General features: G+C 44.5%; 1 protein-coding gene and 2 long non-coding RNA genes across 9 annotated transcripts in view; 2 read left to right on the top strand and 1 right to left on the bottom strand.

The window, feature by feature from the left end:
• The window catches only part of SHISA6 (shisa family member 6), a 261,331-nt gene that overhangs the window by 222,146 nt on the left and 14,576 nt on the right, over positions 1-24,609 (bottom strand). For all 7 annotated transcript variants that reach the window (XM_082213843.1, XM_082213844.1, XM_082213847.1 and 4 more), the window contains exon 3: positions 17,229-17,389. In XM_082213843.1, the coding sequence (XP_082069969.1) occupies positions 17,229-17,389 (161 nt within the window). The remainder of the gene's footprint in view (positions 1-17,228; positions 17,390-24,609) is intronic.
• LOC309527255 lies at positions 6,103-7,302 on the top strand. Its single transcript, XR_014217156.1, has 2 exons — positions 6,103-6,187; positions 6,511-7,302. It is a non-coding gene; the product is annotated as an uncharacterized lncRNA (long non-coding RNA).
• LOC309527247 lies at positions 16,369-20,224 on the top strand. Its single transcript, XR_014217149.1, has 5 exons — positions 16,369-16,492; positions 17,342-17,440; positions 17,553-17,705; positions 18,614-18,666; positions 20,101-20,224. It is a non-coding gene; the product is annotated as an uncharacterized lncRNA (long non-coding RNA).

The raw sequence follows: 24,609 nt of genomic DNA, 5'->3' as shown, positions 1-24,609 counted from the left end.
TACTTGAAAAAACCCATCATATATTTTCTTTTACCTCTGACTTGGCCACTCCATTCTATCCCCACATGATGATGCAGCTCAGAATTAAACTGCCCATTCATTATGGAGGCTAGGGTGCCACTTTTCAGGTGTCCTGATATTCATGTGAAAATGGGACTGTGCTGCTGTTCACAGTGAGGAAGAAGGAATCCCATAGAATGCTGTGCAAGAATCTGGAGCTGAGGAAGGGTTCTTACGGTGGCTTATCTATGATGCAAATATTATGTGTAATTCCAGAGGAGAAATTCTGTGTCTTCTCCAAAACACTGAGGGTTGACTGAGCCAGGGCAAGCCTGGAACATTCAGGGCAGAATGGAGAGAAATGAAAATTTGTTTCCTGTGGTGAACTCACAGATTCATTATGAGTCATATGGCACCCTAATCTAGGGATGGACGGAAACAGCCTTGATCCAGTTCATGTCCTTTTCATATGAGCGGACTGGCAAGTCTGTGTGAATCTTTCAAATCTGCATGCCTTCAACATACAATGGTACCTCGGGTTACATATGCTTCAGGTTACATACGCTTCAGGTTACAGACTCCGCTAACCCAGAAATAGTACCTTGGGTTAAGAACTTTGCTTCAGGATGAGAACAGAAATCGCACGGCAGCAGTGCAGAAATCATGCAGTGGCAGCACGGTGGCAGCGGGAGGCCCCATTAGCTAAAGTGGTGCTTCAGGTTAAGAACAGTTTCAGGTTAAGAACGGACCTCCGGAACGAATTAAGTTCTTAACCTGAGGTACTACTGTATTTTAATTATTTTAGGAGAATTTACAAGGTGGTCTCTTTCTTTCTTTTAAAAATGGCAGTGTGTTACAGACATGCTATCCCTTCCTGCATAAAGGGTAACATGTACCTGTGGAGGCAGCCATATGATTCTCTCTACAATTACACAGGAAGGAATGGCATGTTATAACGTACCACCACTTCCAAGGGCTTTTCACTCAAAGGTTTTCGATTGATAGATTGTTTGTTTGTTTGTTTGTTTGTAGCAAGTCAGCTATAAAGTACTAAAATCAGCTATAAAGTACTGCTTTAAGAAAGACAGAACCAGGGAAGAAGGCCTTGGACCCACCACATCCAAAAGGAAATTGGACTGACAGTGTGCTCTGGAAAGGTTTGTGGGCATGCTATTTAATCCACATGCCTGAGCTCCAATCTAAGCATGGTTCATCAAATGCAGATTAGAGAGGTTTGTTCCAAATTCTGCAGTGAATTTAAATCCTGCTCCCTTCCCTGCCCTACTATTCAGGCCTGGTTTCTATGCTAGCGGAGTGTCACGCCTAGGGCTGTCCCACAAGGCAGGACTAGGTCTAATGGGCTTCAGTTACAGAGTGGAATCTAGCCTGCAGGGGGGAATGGGACACTGCCCCCAACAATCTCACTTTGCCCTCAGCCAGCCTCTACCTATTTGCTTTCTTACTCAAAACCAGTCCAGAGCTGCCAGCTCCCTCTTCCTCAGTCTCAGTGCTACATCTCAGCAGGGAGGAGGATAAGGGCAAACCTAGAATCAAGTGGCTTTGCCCACCATGGGCTCTGGCTCCGCTTGCTGCTGGTCTCCCTGATTTCTACCCCACCCATCCCAAGGTGCACCAGCCACCACTGAAATCCCAGGAGGATAGATTTTGGGTGAACATTAGGAGAAAACCTCTTAATGGTTTGACATTAGAACCATTCAAGCAGAGGCCATGCAGCCATCTGTTGGGAACGATCTGTTGGGAGCGATCTAGCTATGGACTTCCTGCCATGAGCCCAGGACTCAGCTCTACAGCTGCAAATAAAACATTTTAAGTGTGTTTTAAGTGCAATATACAATGTGACACTAGGTGGCAATGGTTAGCCTTATGGAAAATTCAATGTATTTTTTAAAATGCTTTTTTAAAAAAATCATTTTCAGATTTTTTTTTTTTTTATATGTGTGTAGATTCCACCCCAGTGGGTTGCAGTAGATGGCCTGGAAGGGTCCCTCTGACTGTGGTTCTGTGGTTTTTTTTGCTTTCTTGTTGTTTTTTTGGATGGCTGAATCATTTGTAGTTGCTAGGATATTGTAGGTATGTGGGCCAGCACTTGCACCCCAATTTCCCTCAATCTGGGACCAGTGTGTTAATGTCCCCATGTGATTCAGCCATGTAAATGTTACCAGAGAAGGATAAGAACAAGGTGCTGGAGATGACAAGCAGACTGTGCCATATGAATCATGCCTCAGATTCACCCAACTGTGTCCAATTGCTGGGACCCAGATTTTACATTTACATTTCACTGGCTCTGTCTCAGTTTGGGGCTCCATTGCCATAGGTTGGATCAATGAAGCAGCCCTATTTGGTTAGGATGGAGATGTTGCCCAGCTGTTTTATCTGGGACATGAAGCACTCTTAAGTACAAGAGATCAACTTCTCTTTTTCACGCACACATATCCAGTTAGGGTAGACTGCTTGGTCCATATCTTAGTTTTATATAGGGCGGTGTTAAATATGAAGGGGAGGATGAAAGGAGTTCATGGGGGCCTTTCAGTGTTCCCAGAGAACCTGACTGTGCCAACCATTTTCATGGTCCCCCGCCCATATTTTTATTGTTTGTTGGCAACTGTTGAAGTCTCATTTTCCCTTCTAAAAATTTTTTTTGCCTTCTTGCTGGCAACTTGATCCCACCCAAGCAGGGATCACTTAAAATGCCCTGTAACCAATCAAAAGGGCCATGGGATTATGTCAGAAAAGTCAGGTCAGAGTGAGGGCAATACTTTCAATCCTTACTCTGCATGGGTGATCCCACACAGTAATGGTTTTCGTTAGCAGTAGCATTATGGTGTCATGCCATGCAAGTAATCTGATTTATCTATGCAACAGTGTCACAAAACCAATTCAGAGTGTGGTCAATGATTCATGCCCTCACTCTGAATAGGCAAACACTTTTGCCCTGCTTAGAAATGCACCTACGCATGCAAACACACACTTCAATGAAAGGATAAATGCAAGAGCAGAAGCTTCCTATGTAACATGCTCTGCAAGTTCTCTCTTTTTCTTTTTTGGAGTCCTTTGGGCCAGCATGCACTAGAATAGACCTTCTGTTGTGAATGCAATTTATTTATTTTTGCTTAAAGCTCATCCTGAATCTGAGTCTTCCTAACCCATGAAGTCTGTTCTGAGGGACTGCCCTGAACTCTTTGCCCTGCATCCCATATGCTGGGCTAGAGGCTTAACCTGAAGTCTCTCTCCATGCCCCCACCCTGCGAGTTGGCCAGTGTCCTATGTACTTGCTCCAGTCCGGAAAATATTTTAACTTGGATAGTTGCAGAAACTTATTTTAGCTCATTTTCAAACTCTGTATTAGGGATTAGCTTTGCTAGGCTTTCTTTTTTTTGGGGGGGGGGAGTGGGGTGGTCAGTGCTGCCTTTGCCTTGCCTGATGTCCCTGGCATCTGATTGCCTGCTGTGCAGTGTTCAGCCACCAAACATCTATCCCTTATCTCCAGAACTCAGTCGCAGTCACTTCCACTCTTATGAAATCAGAACTCCGGAGCAGATAAGCAAAGGCAAAATCTACAGTGAGTGAACAAGCAAGCAGAGCAACCACAGTATAATTAATTCACCGTTTCTCAAGAAATTCTCTGTAATTTCTAAACAGCAGATATGCCAGGCAGGGAAGTTAAAAGCAAAGGCTTTTTCCAGAGCCTCCTCCTACTCAGAAAAACCATAATTTCCCTGAATCTAGCTCCCATCTTCCACGCATGCTGGTCCTCAGGATAAGCCATCTTTTCCGGGACTGCACATTTCCTGCAGGCAGGATCTATTCCACGAGTGACCAAACTGTGACACAAGACCTACCAGCAGCTCTCAATCTTTTCGTTCCCTGACATTTCAAGGACGAGACAGTCCAAGAAGAAAACTTGCCCTTAACTTTGCCCTCCTCCCTCCCAGTCATATGCACAACAGGAGAAGAGAGAGGGGAGGGCATGGCTACAGGACAATCTGTGTGAGGTGCAATGAGGAGGGAGGGAGGGGAACTCTATGTGTTCTGGGGTGGGAGAAGTGATGGGTGAGCTTTAGGGGAGAAGTGTAGAAGCAGAAGAGGCTTAGGGGGGAGCAAAAGAGTGGTTGCAGCTCTCAGTATGGGGGTGCCAAAGAATTCAGCATGGGGGCCAAAGGCTTAGGAATTTTGCCCCCCGCCAATGCATTCCATTTACACACATGCTGCATACTTAGCTGCACCGGAGATCTCAGCCTACAGTATCTGAACTGGAAAATGCAGCAAACTGAAAACATCAATGAATAGAGAGACTATTCTGTTCCTGGTGCCTAGCCCGGGGGTTATCACAAGCTGGATAAAGCCAGCATGTCACCGTTAGAGAAATGACATGTAAGAGATGCCTGGCCCCCACTCCATCTCCTATCAGATTCCAATTGAAGCGCCAGCCCAAATTACGTACTTGCTCTAAAATGACGGAGAGGATGTTGGGCAGAGACCGTGCCAAATGAATATACTCAGGGTCAAACCCTGGCAATGTCACGGGAGAGGTAGCTCAGTGCATACCAAAAGGGACATAGTTGGGGTGGGTTTTTTTTCCTGTGCCTTGGATTTGCTCAAAACCAGAAGCCTAGAACCCCCTCTTTAAGTCCTCCCCTGGACAGGCAGATCTCCCAACACTGGGCATCTGGTATCCGACAAATCAGAGATGGCCTCTTACAGCAGGAAAGCAGCCCTAAGCAAACAATTGTTATGAGGAAAGGGAATTAGGTCATGATGTGGGAGTAGAGAGGAAACAGAAGAAATAGCATAGTTGTTATGAAGGGGGAGGGTAGAAAAAGTGGGTTAGATGAAGAGAAGGAGGAATTAGAAATGTGCCCAACGAAAGGTGACTCAAGCAGCACATATACAAGAGTGCAGTCATGTATAATTTACCCCTGCTTAAAACAAAATCGGTTTGCCACCCCTAATTCTATACTAGCAATCCCCGTAGTGGCACAGAGCCAATGCTTGTCACATGTACCCAGGTGTTTGGAGCCGTAAACAGCATAAAATCGTGAAGCACAGATGTATATTTGAAAATATTCAGGGACAAGCAGCAGTGGAAACATGCTGGGGATTCCGGATTGGCTGCAGTTTCCTGACATGTGTCTCCTGCTCGTTTAGGAATCTCCACTTAACACTTTGCTGCATTTACTGCTGCAAGCGCTGGCGTGTGCATTATAAACACGCTCACTGTGTAAAATATGAACTGTCTTTATGAACACTCAGTACATCCATAAGCATGCATACAATGGTATGTGGGGAGTGTGTAAGTGTTTGTGAACATGCACCCTGAGTAAAGGTAAAGGTAAAGGGACCCCTGACCATTAGGTCCAGTCGTGGCCGACTTTGGGGTTGCGGCGCTCATCTCGCTTTATTGGCCGAGGGAGCCAGCGTACAGCTTCCGGGTCATGTGGCCAGCATGACTAAGCCACTTCTGGTGAACCAGAGCAGTGCACGGAAACGCCGTTTACCTTCCCGCCGGAGCGGTACCTATTTATCTACTTGCACTTTGACATGCTTTCGAACTGCTAGGTTGGCAGGAGCAGGGACCGAGCAACGGGAGCTCACCCCCGTCACCAGGATTCGAACCGCCGACCTTCTGATTGGCAAGTCCTAGGCTCTGTGGTTTAATCCACAGCACCACCCGTGTCCCTTGAACCCTGAGTACATCTTGTTAAAGCTGCGCAGGTTGCTTGGGAAATAATTTAGGGCCCAAGAAGCCTGGTCAAAGTCCTATGGACAAGTCACTTGGATTTGCTCCACCTCAGTGTTGTGTTTCTTCTAAAGGCCTACCCAGACACTTTCGCAACATCAAGGTTGAGACTTTCAGCAGATGAATAGAGCACTGTGGGGAAACAGCATTTTTTAAAGAAAAGATCTGTGCATTCTATAATGAATCCATGATCCTAAGAAGGTAGCATAGATATTTCCCAATGGTCAAGATGGCTGGCGCAGAGGCATTTCTAGCCCAAGTTCTCAGGTCTTGGTAAATGAGTCATGTATTGTGATGTCACCAGTGACCAGATGTGGTACGCAGAGGAAGGGACTTCAGACCACGCTGAGTTCTTTCTCAACTGCACCCATTACAGGGAATTAATAAAGGGTCCCACCCACCTTTCAATGTACCCTGCTTAAATCTTGAGTAAGATCCACAGCGTGCATGCTGTTTGCATTCATATCTTGATTGTTTTATTGTCATTTTTATACAAATTGCTAGGGAACACGATTGAAAGGCAGAATGGGGGGGGGACCCAATACTTATAACGAATGAATGAAACACCACCTATCCTACTAATCCTGCAAATTAAGCTATATTAAGCTCATTCAATTGCACTCCCTGTTGTTAGGCATTCAACTGGTGATGCCAGTGACCAAATTCGGGCTGCCGGATCGGCAGAACTAACAAGCAACCATCTAGGTTTCTGAAAGCAGTCAAGACTAATTTCATTATCATTTCCCTTCAAGCCCTGCAATCAGGAAGAACCTCGGGAAGATCTAATTGCACAGCCTACAGTGGGGTGTCTGAACAAGAGAAGTAGGCTACAGGTCTCTGTCAACTTTTATTCTGTATGTGAGGATAGGATGGGAGAGAGAGAGAGAGAGAGATGCCATTTCCTTTGTCCTTCAGACTGCCCCTGCCCCTGTTTCTCCTGCATGGCCAGCTTCTGATTGCCATCACCACCAATGCCTTCCTATTCTGGTGAAGGAGGGGCTGGCACATACACACACATAGTGCATTTCACAGCCTACGTACTCAAGCTGAAGCTAGAAAAGCCATAAGGGCTCTAGAGCAGGTGGTGCATAAACAGTGTGTTACTATGAATACAGATTAGAACTATTCCTACAAGACCTGGCAGAGACACCCAGCCTCCTCTGCAAAACCCACAGACCAAAAGGCATGCAGTTTAGTTGCAGCTCAGAGTTCAGCCTGTCCTACAGAGCCATAACTCTCGCCTTCTGGCTGCCTCACTTGTGAGAAAGCTACCGCAAAATGGTGCGGGGAGGCCTCAGGGTTTCTGTCGTTAAAGGAGACAGGAACCAAGAAAGAAGGAATAGTGGACACTTTATACTACAAGAGCTTCTGAGCTCTCAACTTTCCAGTGGCATTTGCTTTTTGTTTAGTGGGGTGGCATCCACAACCCCCATTGGAACTAAACTCCTTCACAAGTCTTCCCTGCAAAGATATACTCTCCTGGTGGTTTCTTCAAACACACTGTGCTTCTTTATAGCGAATAAACAAAAGAAAGAAATACACAAGCTGACTTTTAATACTAGAGAAAAGTCTGTGCATACTATCCGCTTAAACAAACAAATCACAAGAAAGCAGAATTCTGCAAAATATATACATATGCAAATAAGAGAAGCTCCCCCCCCCCACAAAGACTTCATTCTGTCTCTGACAATCATGTGGAAATTATAGGGCCAGCCTTGCTCTCCTGCCCTGCCAATAGCCACTCCAGCACTGGACTGTCAATTCTGAGATTCCACCAGACATTGCCTCCACACTCTTGTCTATCAGCATAGTCAACAGAGCTAGAAAATTGCTTCTGTGTTGTTGTTTTTAAAGAAAACTAAGATTCCCAAATGTCAAATGAGGGGCCTAGGATCAAGTTCCATACTCATTCAGTGTAGTGGTGGAGTCACAGCCCTGGCTTGCAGGGCCGCCTCTGTCACGCAGCAAGATGAAACAGAATGCTTCAGGCGGAAAAATTTAGGGGGATGATTGAGGCAGGAATTGATGTCTGAATAGCGAAGTAAATCAGTATGGCCCTAGCACAGAGGGAGGCAGCTGGCATCATTTGATGTTCAGCTTATTGTAGCAAAGTGCTTTGGGTCGGCACAAAAGACTGGGCTCACAACTTTTGGGCCAAACCTTTCGCTTTCCCCTTCATTCGTTTCCTGTACTCTTCCGGCTTCTTGCTGGAGAGTGTGGGTTCATTCATAGTCACTCCTGGGGTGGCAACACTGAGATTAACATCTGGTCCTGACACCTTGAGCCTATGATGCACATGCACAAGCTCTCTTCTTCTGCAAGTCTGCGTAGAAAGGATCGCTCTGTGCAGTGAGCGAGCAGAGAGCAGCTCCACACCAGTGGGAGCGCTGTACACCCCCCTCTCTCTACATCTCTCTGTCCACCACATAATATTATCACTGAGCTGAAAACAAGCCCCCTTTTTTTGTCTCAAAGGCTCCCTTTTACATTAAGCGTTCTTCTTCTTTCCCTACGACGCACCTCCCTCCTCCTTCCTTCCCTCCCTTTGCCAGCGAAGCCCATTCGCCTCCTGTGCTCTCTCCAGTCCGCTGTATTGCACAGAGCCAGCTGAGTTTTGCTGTGATGTTTTGTTTCAAAGGAAATCTATATTCTTAATCCTCTTGCTCACCCTCTTGCTACTTTTATTAGTCTCTCTTTTTTATATAAAAAAAGAAGATATTGTTACCATAGTAACTCACAATTTCCTGATATCATTGTGGACGATAAGAGTCGTGATGCCAGGCTTCACAGCTTTGGGACCACACTCTGCAGATGGAATGCTAAACGCCTTCGTAGGTGGACTTAGGCTGGCCGCATACCCCTCAGCCCCCAGGCTGCAAAAGAGAGACTGCGGAAAGGGTGTGTGGTCAGGCTTGGGGGCATTTGCAAAGCCAATGGGGTCATGTCAAGTAGTTTTTCAAAATGGGAGCAGCTACAGCATGCCTCTTACACTGAGGCAGCCCAGAATGGCAAAGCATCAGGGAGCAGATACGCACCATACATCCTCCTACATTTATTTTATTTTATTTTGGTGGGGAGGCATCTCAAGTTCTGCTCATTTTGAACACCCACTTCCAGCAGAGCAGCGCAGAATTTACCCCAGCTGTCTGCACACAAGATGCAGGGGATGCTGAGCTCTGAGGGCTTCATAGGCTGAACTGAGGAGGGACAAACAAATCCATGCTGCCTTGTGTATCACACTTCCAGCTCTGCTCTTTGGCATGAAACTGAAAGCGAGGTAGACTCCTATGCAGCTAGCTATGCCCGAATTAGCAGATTATCTGAGTATGCAAGCACTTATGTATTAATAATGTACCTGCATTTTTGCACAGGCACCACTTCCAATTTGCCTCAATTAAACACTTATTATTGCATACGAAGCCTGTCACTTCAACAAGAAAATATTCATTTCCATGCGCACTGCGGAACACACCATTTGCCACCAAGGAGAAGCTCTGAGGAGCCGTTCCTGGCCTGCTCTCCTGTGCTTTCTGTTAAATGTTAACTACTAGGAGCAGTGCATTTGGTGAGGCATCGTGGCCCCAGCCTGTGGAACTCCCTGCTAGCTGAGATTATAAAGACACCCCCCCCCTTGCTGAACTTCAAGATCATGATTAAGGCTTTCTTGTCCCAGCAGGCATTTTGGGGTAGGGTTTGGTTTTATGATGAATTTTTGTTGTTGTTTTGTTTCATTTTCTGTGGATTGCTTTTATATGCACAATTTAGGAATGGAAATAATTAAGTGGTATAGCACATGCCTTAAATAAATAGTGAACGGAGTACATTTCTGTTTTCTCTGAATCAGAATTAAATGTTTCCACACCCACCCACTAGGAGCTCAGTCCCTCTTCTCTATTATTTCTTAGGCATTTTTCCTTTAGAAAACCAACCAACTAGACATGTATTGCTGTTATCCCTGCCAGATGACTTGCTCCACAATGAGTTTGTACAGTCTGCAGTCTTTATCTCTCTGTGTTACTTTGCAGGATATGTGGAGCACTAGCCACAACTCTGTTTTCTACTTATTGTATCTTTTAAAAAATTACTTCTCAAGGTTGCCCAAGGGGTTGCCTAGACCACAGCTCAAACTCACACAAGAGTCATCTGGTAGGGCTTGCACCTACTTAACATCTGCTCTTTTCAACTGCTACCGAATCATAAGAAAATTCTGCATACACAGACAGCGGTGGGTTCTCCCATGCCTAAGGAGGATGCCCCCAGACTATGCAAGTGAGATTCACATACATGAAGACACATAGAAAGAAGGTATGAATAGAAGTGTTGGGGGAGGGGTAAAGAACAATGGCTGCACAAACTAACAGAATTTGCAGAACTCGCAAATCTTACAGCTAAAATAGGAAATCAAGATGGAAAATCAAAAAAGCAAAAAGGTGAATGGGACAGCTTTGGGGAATATATTAAAAAAATATGATACCAAAAATCAACCTACAAGTAGGGGTAATTCTACAAACAACAGTTAAACACAGCGAAAGACCAGAAGGAGGAAAACTAGGGTGGAATAACAAACTGATATGCAGCAAAAGTCAGGTTTGCTATGAATGCCACGGAAGGTAAGGTTGGGAAGTCTGCACAAAAAAATCCGTTTCTGGAAACAGAAAAATGGAAAATGTACAACAAATTAAAAAGAAGAAGAAGAAGAAGAAGTAGTAGTAGAGGAGGAGGAGGAGTGTGGGGGAGGTCCATCATCCACTCAGGCTCCCACAAAAGAGTGTGCATTGAAGAGTGTGCAAGAACAGTGAACTCTCACAAACTCATGAAACAAACTTGTGCCACCTTTAAAAAAGAGCCTACAGGATTGTGTAGACAGATGGATAGATTAGATTAATGTAGATCTACTGATTTATTTATATTTCATCAGTTTGGGAGATTCCAAACTTGGTCTTGGACTATTTAGACACCAACTACTTGTGACTTTAAGATGTTCTCTGCATGGGTCAGAAAAACTCTAACCAAAATAGTTCTCTTCTTTCATCTGTCAACCCAGAGGCAGCTGGCCTTGACTTCAAAATCTTTTCACATCTGTGTAAGGAGGATTAAAAGGTGAAATGTTTCCCATGCTGCTGAACTCTGAAATTGGCTGGACACATTTGTTAAAAGTTTTTTTTTAAGGTAAGGAAAAGAGAAAGATTGAGGGCATGTTCCACTCTCGTTTTGCATGCAGACTGCGATCAAAATATGCCCCCAGGTAGAAGGAGTTGCTGAAAACAGCACTTTGTGTGCGTTTACATTGGAAGCTTCCTGACTTAAATGTCTTATTAAAAGCCTTCCTAGCTATATCTAGCTAATCAGTGGACTAACCTGTGTAGCTTGCTGCATTCAAAGCCGAATTTGCATCAATAGATTGTTGTTCAGACACAAAGGTGCAGAAGGTACCTGCTCATTGAACCACTTTTGCCACGGTAGCACATAAACTGGAAGGGGAAATTGTTTCTTGGGAATGGTGAAGCAAACCAGGTTCTCCATGTTTACAAATCTTTAAATGTCTAATTCCATTATTGGTATTGAACTTCTCCTAGGAAATCTAGAGTTTCCTTCCAAAGGTCTGTTGTTGTTTGTTGTTGCTGCTGAGCACTTTTTAAAGGATGTTTTAGGGAATGTTGTGGGATAATAAGGTCAGCTTAATCCCAGCCATGAAGGAGAAGCAAAGCTTTCTGTTTCACCCAGGTGGTGCTACACTGCCTTAAAAGGTTCTGTAGTCTGAAGGAGCATTTGGGTGATATATAAGGGCCACAGATGTAGCTGCATAGAGGCAAGAACCCTATTTAGACCTAAATTTCAATCCCCATTGGGGTTGGCTATTTGGCTTGTGCTTGCGTATGGAATTTTCCCATCAGCCATAGCACCTATCCTTCCCAGCTACATCTGCTACACTGAAGGAGTCCTGTCATCATCACAGTTCAAAACCCCTTAGCCTTCAGTGAGTGAGTTGAGCCATTCCCAAGGCAGTCCCTTTCCCCTAAGCACATTGGACTTGAGAATCTGGTCTATGGAAACCCCCATTGCCACTCATCTGATGCCTTGGGGTGCTTACCACTTTTCTTAAAATTATACTACCCTCTTTACCTGCACTGACCCCGCCAGCGAGGACTAACTGCTAAAGCTTGAATATATTACTACCTAAACTCCTAAGTGCAGTGCAGAGTAGATGCTCCCCACAAACTCCCTGGCCAAAGGAGGAAATATACCTAACCTGCCCTACAAAAGAGGTAGCAGGTATTCTTGTACAATCAAAGGGCAGCTGCTGATCTGCACTGCAATTCTAAGTGTAAGAGCAGCGCTAGCCTTTTAAAATCTTAGTACTTACCACCTAGTGGTCTCTCTGCAGGATGTATGGGTATTTGTGAGCTCAACAAGATTCCCACGCTATTTGGGCCGGCTCCACTTCTGCGCCAGTGGCAGGGTGTTTGTGGGGCTGCTGCCTGAGGCAGCTGCCACAGCCTGCCTAATGGCAGAGCCAGCTCTGCCTCTGATGAATATTTGAAAACCCAGATCAATAATTTCCCTGGGAGGAGGAACTGTCTGCCTGAGCAACCCTTCTCCAAAAGTCTGCAGCAATCCTCAGCTTATTGCATACTCTGTGAACAGAGCTCCTGGTTAACAAATTCATAATCTTGGGTATTAATTTGGCATGAGGTCCATTTGAAAAGAACCTGGCAGTTGTCTTCTGTGGAGTTTAAACATTCTTTTCCCAGGAGGAATGACCATGGCTGCTTAACTCTACGAGTCCACCTGACTGCTGCACAATATGGTAGGCAAGTGGTCTCTCTGATATCTCACTGAACTCTGTCATCTCCCCTGTCCATATTTCTATCAGGCATCCTGTCCTGTCATATATGGTTTGACTTTTGGTAACAATCTGACCACAGCAGAAAACAGCAACCCCAATTGTTTCTAAACATCTGGAACATATCTTGAGTCATTCATGCTTGCCATTTTGCCTGACCAGAGGGAAAGAGATAAAGCTAAAAGAGGCAGCTTGGATTTCACTGTGCTAACAGCTGGTTCAGATTTTGGAGGGGCTGAACTGATGTTGCTCTGCATTTGGTGCTGACTCTGCAGCTCCACAGTAAATGCTTAGTCTTTATATTTTGCAAATATACAGATGATTGCAAAGATGTCCTGAATCTCCATATCCCTTTCCTACAACTAGTCTAGGTAGTTAAGAAGACACAGAGGTGTGTGCCAGGATATCTTTAGTTCAAATCTTGATGGGACATAGGAAGCTACCTTTTATCAGGCCATGCCGTTTGTCCACCCGACCCACTATTCCTTACTCTGACTTGCACCAGCTATCCAGGTGTTCCCAGGCTGAAATCTTTCAAATCACCAGCTACCTGCTCATTTCCAGGGACTAAACCTGGGACCTTGAGTATGGAATGCATGTGCTCCACCACAAACCCATAGCCAACCGCACCTCAGGCTTGGGCTCACTAAGTAGATGTAAGCAAGCTACTGTGCTTCAGCATCGGTCTTCCACCCTGCTAATCCAGAACTAGCTCCAGAGGACAACAAGGTTAAGGACAAGGTTCTGAGGACACCAGAGGGCCCACTGACATTCTGGCTCACCAGAGCACCCAATAAGGATAATTGAAATACTGTGTGCTTTGAACTGTACAAATAACAAGTCATTCATAATATTATACCTCTCTCCTTTTTTTCTGAGTTTGCCTTGAACTGCCCACCACACAGGGAAGGGATAGCAGGAAACAGTACCTTAAGCTCGAAAACATAAGAGACAGCTTTAATGCAGAGATTGAACAATTAGCATCTCTGTGATGGCGCCAAAGGAATACTGATAGATAGAGCAATTAGGGAGATTTCTTGTAATCTTAGGCATACCGTGTTTTACATCTAACTCACAACAGCAAATGGTGAATTCCCTGGATGGCCATGCAGAGAGGAGGAACCACTTCCTCAAAGGAGACCCATTGCTGACATCCGTATGTTAGGCATGCTGCTGCCTTTGCAATCTATAGCAGAGATTACATTATGTTTCCTCTGTAGATATTTCTAGCTCCCCAAACCATGGCACTGCATATTCAGAGCACCTTCAGAAGAAATATGATTTTCGCAATTCCCTGGTGGTTGCTGTTGGACCACATTGTTCCCATTTTCTCTTCCAAAATACAAAACTATGGTCTATTATTCACCTTTTCCATTAATTGAGAGATCTTTCTTTCGCTCTTTCTCTTTAGATCCAGAGTAACAACTTAGAAGCCTATTGCTTTATTTAGAATACTTATCCATATCAGCAAATATGTCACTTTTGCTTTGTGAGGCAAGAAATAGGGATATTTGCAAAAGCCCTTTTTTGAACACATCTTTTTGTTTCAAAACTGCTGTCACTGAAACAATAGTTTCAGCAGCCATATCTCCTAACACAATGTAAACTCTGCAGATGAATGAGGAAACTACGTATCTTAAACCACAGCCTCTTTTTCTTTGCTGATGGCTCCTGATGAAGTGAGAGTTTTGTCAGTACGGAGTCGAAGCCCAGGACTCCACTAAACCCACATTTCTTCCTGCAACCAAACTGGCTCTTAGCATTTAAATTCCATCAGAATTTGGTAAGGGCCATAGTTCAATAGCAGAACATGTGCTTTGCATGCAAAAGGTCCTTGGTTCAATTCCAAGCATCTCCAGGTAAAGAAATCCCCTGCACGGAATCCTGGGAAGCTGCTGCCAGTCCGTGTCGACAATACTGGGCTAGATGGGCCAACAGTGTGAGGCAGCTTCCTCATTTGCTAAATGTATGTCCCAGATAATCTGCAGTGACAAATTCCCTCTTCATTTTTTTAGTGGTTTCTTAACTTATAGTTGCTAAACATCTCCTTTACCTGCCCGGCATACTAGCTAGGGAGGAAAAAATGCAGGAAACGTTGGCTTTTGCCCAATTCTTTCTCTAGGTTCTGCGGTTATAGATTATAGGCACAGCTATAGATTACATTCTGCCTTAGAACCAGAAGTCTGCTCCCTTGCTTGCCACAGAGGGTTCAGGTAGGAGCAGCTTTGCAGGGGCCCCAGATGGAGGTGAAGCCTATCAGGTGTAGTGTGAAGAGGGCATGTTAGTGTTGGCATGCAGAGGGTCGGGAGGCCAGTTGGCTAGCCCCAGCTGGGCTATCTCCTTCCAGCCGTCCCACTGCGAAGACCATCGGCCTCTGCTCTGACATAAATCAGCGACCCGGGCTTCAGAGCCAGGGCACACTATCAGCAGAGAGAACTGCGCACACAGTTTAGGCATGAGGCTTGTGGAAGCATACTACAACTACAGATTTATTAATCATAAATCAGGACAAAGAACCATGTTGTCTCTCTGTCTCGTCTTCTCAGAGAGAACAGGAAAAAGCAAAAACTATACACAACGGAAGTTCCCAGAAAGCTGTGCTTGAATGTAAACAGACATGTGACACGCAACAGTTCCACATGTCTGCTCCTTAAGGTGGAATGGAAATCTCAACAGTTAGTACACAGGCATGGAGTGGGGCTTGGCAGGTTACTTAAACTCACACTGTCCTTGGCTGAGCCTCTTTGCCTGTTCACAATGCACTCCCCATCAGGACACAGTGTAAGGGCTCATCCAGGATTTCCAGGTCCATGTCTGAGTGGTGGGTTTTTTTCCCCTTTGTCACAGTGCTTGGACATGAACCTTGAAACCCCAGAGATGTGCATAGAAAACATGGCACAAAATGATTAGCCCTAAGATCAGCTGGTTACATAAGGCTTCAGTATGATTTTCTTAATATAAAAAACACTTGTTTTTTTTTTTGGGGGGGTGTATTTTGTTTTCCTTGCCTGTTCTGCACTGTGAACGAGTGGGAGTTTGTTAGAAAGGGGCACATCTTTTAAATTGGTTGGTCAGAATTGGCAGGACTGTGCAACTATCTTTATACAGAAAGATATGGTTGTTGTTGTTGCTGCTGTTGCTGGTATGTTTCTTTTCATGCCATACTTTCCTGCAGGTTTCCCATCCATCCTTGCACCCATATCAGTCTCATTCTTCCCCTACTGGATGAGCTTGTCCCATCAAAAGCTCTCCCTAGTGGTGCAACAATAAAACTGCTAGCACATTTGCAAAGTTAGGCAGGGTCTGGGCTAGTATCAAATAGGTTGGGGGACTGTGTGTTGCAATTGCTGCATTGCGCGGGGGTTGGACTCCACAGTTCTACGATTCATCATTTTATGATACTTTTCTGCCAGAGATCAGCCTTCTTTTACAAAGCAACGTATGCCACCTAACTTAAACTTGCAGTTCTCGCCTCATTTTTCTTCTATCAAAATGCACTTAGGGCATCTTCTATTAAATATCTGGCAGTCTTGCCTCATAGTCATGATGATCCTCACATTACATGCAAATACATATATTTAAGTTGGTGGCTGCTTCTGTTAAGTGAAAAGCAGATTCAGAAGGAGAACTGTGGGAGAGAAGCGCTTAACCATTCCCTCGCCCACCGTTTCCTCACTGAAACCCCCCATTCATCTGAGTCTTTTCTGTTCTAACCCCCCCCCCCATGGAACTACAAAGATCTGGAATTCCATAGAGGAGAAAAGAGCTCGGGAGGTGTTGCAGATGCAGATGGCTTCAGTATTCCCTGCCCTCTTCCACTTCTCTGCTGAAAACCCTCTTTTACCTTTTGCCTCAACAGAAGGAAGATCCCTTGGGATGCTATCAATAAGGTAAAGAGAGGAAATGATGCCCAAGACAGGCCCAGTCACACTACCTGTGTGTTGTGCTGGGAATCTGCAGTTTGCAGTGGCAAAAGAGACGAGCTGCCTCAGCACCTTGTGGAGCTATTACCCTTTTAAGGTCACCTGCTTTGACCTCTCAAATAACCAGAGGCAGGAAGGCTTTACCCAATGACTCCTGTGTCATATTCAATCACTTGTGACTGAATTGGGGCATCTCGCTCTACATAGTATCCCATTATGACTGTAACAGTTCATATAATGGATAATACAAAGTATGTCTTATTTCCCAGGAGGTGGGTAGTGGAGTTAGCAGAAGATTCCAGTGCTCAGATGAGGATTTGGGTCATGTTTTAAGACTGAAAGCTTATGTCACAATTCACTTGCCCTTTGTAGTGCTCCCACCCACATATTTTTGTCAGATTTCATTTGTTTGTCTATTGTTATTATTCTTTTCTATTGTAACAGCTCATTATTGTAGTCCATTGCTGCAAAATGCCATTGTTTTCACCTTATACCTTCACCGAGCATTTAAACATGTCTCAATAAGTCCATTAACAAATGTATTTGCATCTCTTAAAGTGTAGTCACAAAAGCACTTTCAAATGCAAGCCATTGCTGCTGCTCCATAGAATCCTCAGGCACTAAGCCTCCATCTTGACTCATTTCCCCCCAATAAAATCACCAGAGTGTGATTTTATAAGTACTGAAGAAGCGCAACACTTACCTGGGTTGCTCTTGGAGGTGCGCACCGGCGTATAGTGATTTTTGGAGGATGTTCTGATTGGTGTGTTGTCTTTGGGGGAGGTATCTATAGCCGAGATAGTCTCTCTTTCACAGTGTGCTATGGGGATTGGTCCCTGCTGCCGGAGGATATCGGCCAGAGCCCTGCAAGGAAGGATGGAAGACAGTGCAAAGTGTTCACAACTCAAGATGAACGTAAGAGAACCTGTCTCTATGTGATACGATGCAATTTTTTTTAAAGAATATACTGTGGGTGTTACATTTTCTTTCTTGTGTGTGTGAATGTATTCTTTTGTATAAACACTAGGTGTAATGGAGATACGAGAGGAGAAAGAAAAACAAATAGAAGCAGGATGGTGTCAAAGTTCCCAGCAGGACTCTCTGTGTTGGTGGTTGCCCATTCACTTGAAGCACTGTCTATGGGTCAAGATTGGAATGCATAGACAGGAGCCAGAATATCGTAAGTAGAAGCCACAGTAGAACTCTCTAACACATATAATGTATGTCAGCTTTTTGAACTTTATGCCATGTATACTCCTGCATGGTATGTATTCTTGCTTGAAAAAAATATGCATACACACACACAGTAGCAGCTGACGTGATGGGACACAGCCAAGGAAACCCACTCCCAGCACTAGCCACTACAGAGGCTGCTGCGGCAAGATCAGGGCTGTGTTAGTGCACTTTCAGAGACAATCAGGTGTTCATGCTGCTGCCTCCACACAGCCCCAATCTTGCCCACCTCATCTGCTTCCAGGTTACCTTGCCCCACCTCATCTTCCTCCAGGTAAGATGCTGGTGTCAAGAAAGCAGCTCCATAGCTCTGCTCAACCACACTGGCTACTACTGCACACACACACACACACACACACACACACTCACACTCACACAGTGCTTTATGTTACAATATATAATATTTAAAGCCTCTGCTGACACATTTGAACCTGGCCCCATTATCTGTAATTTGCCACACACAGTATATTCTTTACAAAAGAAAAAGGAGGTGGCATACCTTTGTTGCAGAGCACAAGCTCTGCATGGAAAAGTTCTCTGTTTCAATCCCTGGTGTTTCCAGGTACAGTTGCACAAGGCATCTGTTTGAGAGCTGCTACTACTCTATATCAATCAGCCTTCTCCAACTTTGTGCTCTCCAGATTTGTTGAACTCCAGCTCCCAACAGTCCTAGCCAGCCTGGGCAATGGTCAGGAATGGTAGGAGTTGCAACCCAGAGAAGAAAAAACAACTCTGGAGGCAACTGGGTTTCAAAAGGCTGGTGTTGTCCATACCAAGCTGGAATTCAAGTGGCTTCAGATCACAATGTTAGTTGTGTGAAAATCTCAGTTGCATCTCCTTCTCTCTCTCTCCTAGGTGTGCCTTTTGAAGAAATATCCCTGTGGGATATGAACCATGGTTCCTTCCAGGTAGCATTAATGGTTTTCAAAGTGTTTCCCAAGGTTCCCATTCCATAAGGAGGCTGAATCTATAACTATAAATAGTATAGTTAGTATCTATAACTATAAATAGAAGTGAAATATGCAACACCACATCTTTAAGCTCATTCATTCTCTCCAGGTGAGGTAAAGGTCCCAGGTTTATAGCATTCTTTACCTGTTTATGCACCACTGATGCTGCTATTCAGATTATTAAGGAAGCTTTAAAACCATCCTGCATATTCTTGATTTTTTTAGGATGATGCTATGGAGTGTATTTCTTACACCTTTAAACTTGGCTGTAATTGGCTTTTATCTGCTGTCAATTTATGGTGTTTTAAATCATTGTTGGATTTTGTTCTATTTATTTTTCATGAATTGTTTTATAAATTGTAGGCTACCATGTGAGGGTTTTTATTCTGAAAAGCATCTTAAAATCCTGCATTAAATGAATAATACCTTGGGCACAATCCACTAGACCTGTAGTATGAATCCCTCTGAAATGCCTAGGAGTTGCACAAGAGCTATATTGCAATACATCACTTAGAATCATAGAATCATAGAATCATAGAATCATAGAGTTGGAAGAGACCACAAGGGCCATCGAGTCCAACCCCCTGCCAAGCAGGAAACACCATCAGAGCACTCCTGACATATGGTTGTCAAGCCTCTGCTTAAAGACCTCCAAAGTAGGAGACTCCACCACACTCCTTGGCAGCAAATTCCACTGTCGAACAGCTCTTACTGTCAGGAAGTTCTTCCTAATGTTTAGGTGGAATCTTCTTTCTTGTAGTTTGGATCCATTGCTCCGTGTCCGCTTCTCCGGAGCAGCAGAAAACAACCTTTCTCCCTCCTCTATGTGACATCCTTTTATATATTTGAACATGGCTATCATATCACCCCTTAACCTCCTCTTCTCCAGGCTAAACATGCCCAGCTCCCTTAGCCGTTCCTCATAAGGCATCGTTTCCAGGCCCTTGACCATTTTGGTTGCCCTCCTCTGGACACGTTCCAGTTTGTCAGTGTCCTTCTTGAATTGTGGTGCCCAGAACTGGACACAGTACTCCAGGTGTGGTCTGACCAGAGCAGAATACAGTGGCACTATTACTTCCCTTGATCTAGATGCTATACTCCTATTGATGCAGCCCAGAATTGCATTGGCTTTTTTAGCTGCCGCGTCACACTGTTGGCTCATGTCAGGTTTGTGGTCAACCAAGACTCCTAGATCCTTTTCACATGTACTGCTCTCAAGCCAGGTGTCTTCCATTGCAGAAGCTTGCTAAGAAAGCAAATAAAGTAGAACACATGAATTTAAATTTCTGTGCAGCAAGCTTTCAAACAGAGTGATTCTTTAGATCTCATTTTGATTTGCAAATGGGATAGTTGCTATTGGGTTTCCGATCCCATTGTTCCTTTTTTACACAGATAAAACAGGGTCCAAACTCTTTGCTCCAGCTGACATGAAAATCTTTCTGAACAAGATACAGAATGGCAAAAGGAGGAAGGGAGTGTGGGGGCAAGACAGGAACAAGAAATTAGGTGGTGAAAAGGGAAAGAACACTGGGCTAAAAGAAAATGCATTATATATATATCTATTTAATTGTTGGTTAAAAAAAAATAGTAACAGTTGTTCCGCTTTTCAGAAGATGCTGATTTTCATGAAAAGTTCTGAAGTAACTAACAACCACAACCCTATTAGGGACCTGGATTGCGATGAACAAGATATCCAGGTTCCTTGTGAAACGTACATCTGCATTCAGTGCTGCAGCACTAAAAAAAATACATCAAGACTCTTCCCACAGTGAGATGCTTTTGTGGATGTTTGAATGATATTTCATCTGTGAGAATTTTAGACTCCGCAGAACAAGAGTGGAAGGAAACACATGGTTGCTTTCTTTGTGTAGCCAAGATCTACAAAGACTCTTCCATGACATGGAGAGGGCAAGAGAGTTTGGCTTGGAAGCAGTAGGAGAGGCTTTAATGCTCATACAATGTAATAGGCTGTGTTCTCTCTAGTGGGGGAACAGGCCTAGAGTCAATCTGTTACCAATGCAAGGATGGGAAACAATCGGATTCCTTAATGCATTATTGTTGCAGCCTGCAAGTTGTACGAGAAACAGCTCATTTATATCAGGGCTGGGATCCTTGGATCTTCAGCTGCTTCAGGACTCAAACAGCTTTCAGCTCCAGCCTGCATGGCCAATGGTCAAAGATTATGGGAGCTGTAGTCCAGCAACTTCTAGAGTGGAACATGTTAGCCACCCCTTTTTCTTTTTCTTTTTCAATCCCTCATAGACAGGTTCAAGATTATGAATCACTCTTTTCCTCAGGCACCAGCCACATGCACAATGAGCAACAAATGACAAGAGTAGTGCCAAAAATTTCCTTCAACTTTTTCCAAGTGTTGAGTTCACTAGTGGCCTTGAAGGAAAAGACAGCTTAATGTCTCCTTTTTACACTGTTATCATTCTATAATGATAAGATATGGCAGTAGGATGGTGTCCTATGGTGCCGGGACTTGTCCACTGCAGGACGGAGAGATGAGAGTGAATTGCAAGCATCAGTTCTCTTGGTTGCGTGAAGTCTATAAATCAAAATCTGCACCACAGTAACCCAAATTCTGTGCACTGGTTCATAACAAAACCATACATCTGTGGCATCAAATTCCTGAGAACGCACAGAAATACTATAACTGAGCAGAACACAAAAGTACAAGCTTTCTGTTACCAAAGAACGCATCCCTTGTATTGAAGGATGCATCACCAGTCAGCACCTCTTCTTCAGATACATATAAATTTTGGTGCAAGAGCATGGCAGAGAATCCAGAGAAGACAAGCTATGACGGATACTACCTCAAAAATATGCAGTGTTGGGAGTGCAGGCTAACCAGTGGGAAATGATGAGAGCCAAGAAGGAGATGCAGTCTTGAGGAGAAGCTGTTAAGAGGGGAAGCACTATGGCTTAGTGGTAGAAGGCAGACTTTGCTCCTGCCTAACTATCCTTTTAAAGTTCATTGGGAGTATCAATAAGCATGTGGATAGGGACTTGGACTTAAAAAACAAACAACAACCCAGAGTCCATTGAAAGATCCAAGTAAGCTTAGTAGTTACAAGATACCTTTATCTCTAAATGTATGTATGTCCAAATGTGTTTTACATTAAAACATTTTTAATGCAGTTTGGCATGTTTGAGGTGATAACTGTCACAAAATCTTGAAATGTGTGAAATCTGAAGGTTTTATATGGACCAGTGCTGGTTTTTTAAATTATCTGAAGTTGGAGGTGTGCAGTGAGGTGGCTGTGTTTGCTGAATTGCTCAGGGTGGGGTAACGAGGAACCCCCAAATGATTTCTTCAAACTGGGTGAATGGGCATTAAAATGGCAAATGTGATTCAACGTAAGCATGTATAAAGTTATGCACCCTGGAGCAAAGAAGTCTTAACTTCACATATAAACTACTGGTGTCTGAAGCAGCAATGGCTGCTCAGGAAAGAGATGTTGGCGTTGGGGTAGATGCTCACCCAGGTTGTGTCATGCCTAGCCCTGACCTGGTACCAGGCACAGAATCCTCCAAGGACCTTGAGGAACAGACAGCCAAGGACCTTGAGGAGCCCCAGACAGCACCTTTTGTAGAGTAGTGTAATGTAAAGCATTTTTTCTTGTGAAACTTTCCCATAGATGCTAGAAACAAACAGAGGGAAAAACAAATTGTGTCCCAAAATGCAGGATTCTTTTTTTAAAAAAAACCCTGAAATGAATGCTGTAGAACCTGAAGGCAAATTGAGAGTTACATCCCACACCTGCACCATGCTGAGCTGCATCATATATTTATTTATAAGTGCACATATTTGATAAGACACACTTTCCAGAAGGGGAAAGGTTTAATTAGAAATATCCCCATGAGATGTTAGAAGCGCAGGGCCAAACTGCACGTGACATGTAGTTGTGTGCCTCTTTCCCCTAGTGGTTTGTGTGGTGGTTGTTTTTTTAAATGAAAAGCAGCCTCAGGCAGATGTAAGCAGAGCAGAGGAATGGATTAGGGAAAGGACTGCTTAACCCTTCCACTTCCTTCCACTTTTCTACTCAACATCACCCCCAATCTGCTTTCCAAATGGTGAAGGAAAAGATGGGGGCTGTATCATCTCCTTAATGGAAGAAAAATAATTAAGAGGGTTCCTATGAAACAAATAAATGGCAGGAAGGGAAAGGGCTAAGTATCCCCTTTCCTCCTGCTATTCCAGTCCCAAAGCTGCTTTCCTTTTCTTTTAGGGAATCATTGAGGGCCAAGGCCAGGCAACTGCGAGTCAGGTTTAGACCAGATCTTTAAAATCAACAACCCTGAGGACTAGACGGGTCCATCAGAAGAACAGAGTTGGAAGGGATCCCCAGGTGTCATCTAGCCCAACCCCCTACAATGCAGGAATTACAGTCAATAAACCATCAGTATGCGGATGATACCCAACTCTACCTCTCTTTCAAATCGGAACCAATGAAGGCGGAGAAGGTCCTGTGTCAGGAGGTGGTTGGAGGATGGATGGTGGCTAACAGATTGAGGTTGAATCCTGACAAGACAGAAGTACTGTTTTGGGGGGACAGGAGGCAGGCAGGTATGGAGGACTCCCTGGTCCTGAATGGGGTAACTGTGCCCCTGAAGGACCAGGTGCGCAGCCTGGGAGTCATTTTGGACTCACAGCTGTCCATGGACGCACAGGTCAATTCTGTGTCCAGGGCAGCTGTTTATCAGCTCCATTTGGTACGTAGGCTGAGACCCTATCTGCCTGCAGACTGTTTCACCAGTGGTACATGCTCTGGTTATCTCTCACTTGGACTACTGCAATGCGCTCTATGTGGGACTACATTTGAAGGTGACCCAGAAACTACAACTAATCCAGAATGCGGCAGCTATACTGGTGACTGGGAGCGGCCGCCGAGACCATATAACACCGGTCTTGAAAGACCTACACTGGCTCCCAGTACGTTTCCGAGAACAATTCGAAGTGTTGGTGCTGACCTTGAAAGCCCTAAATGGCCTCGGTCCATTATACCTGAAGGAGCGTCTCCGCCCCCATTGTTCTGCCCGGACACTGAGGTCCAGCGCCGAGGGCCTTCTGGTGGTTCCCTCACTACAAGAAGCCAAGTTACAGGGAACCAGGCAGAGGGCCTTCTTGGTAGTGGCACCCGCCCTGTGAAACGCCCTCCCACCAGATGTCAAAGAGAAAAATAACTACCAAACTTTTAGAAGACATCTGAAGGCAGCCCTGTTTAGGGAAGCTTTTAATGTTTAATAGGTTATTGTATTTTAGTGTTCTGTTGGAAGCAGCCCAGAGTGGCTGGGAAAACCCAGCCACTCTGGGCAGGGTATAAATAAATAATGATAATGATGATGATGATGATGATGATGATGATGATTGTATTATTCATCAGTACCAGAAATGTGGTCATGAAGCCTGACCCTATGCATGTTTACATGGAAGTAAGTAAGTTTCCATATAGTTAAAGCCATGGTTTTCCCCGTAGTGATGTATGGAAGTTAGAGCTGGACCATAAAGAAGGCTGATCGCCGAAGAATTGATGCTTTTGAATTATGGTGCTGGAGGAGACTCTTGAGAGTCCCATGTACTGCAAGAAGATCAAACGTATCCATTCTTAAGGAAATCAGCCCTGAGTGCTCACTGGAAGGACAGATCCTGAAGCTGAGACTCCAGTACTTTGGCCACCTCATGAGAAGAGAAGACTCCCTGGAAAAGACCCTGATGTTGGGAAAGATGCAGGGCACAAGGAGAAGGGGACGACAGAGGATGAGATTGTTGAACAGTGTTCTTGAAGCTACCAGCATGAGTTTGACCAAACTGCGGGAGGCAGTGGAAGACAGGAGTGCCTGGCGTGCTCTGGTCCATGGGGTCACGAAGAGTCGGACACGACTAAACAACAACAA

This window comes from Podarcis vaucheri (genome assembly GCF_965113315.1).
Source record: "Podarcis vaucheri genome assembly, chromosome: 2".
Classification (NCBI taxonomy): Eukaryota; Metazoa; Chordata; class Lepidosauria; order Squamata; family Lacertidae; genus Podarcis; species Podarcis vaucheri.
This window is presented reverse-complemented; position numbering and strand designations above follow the sequence as displayed.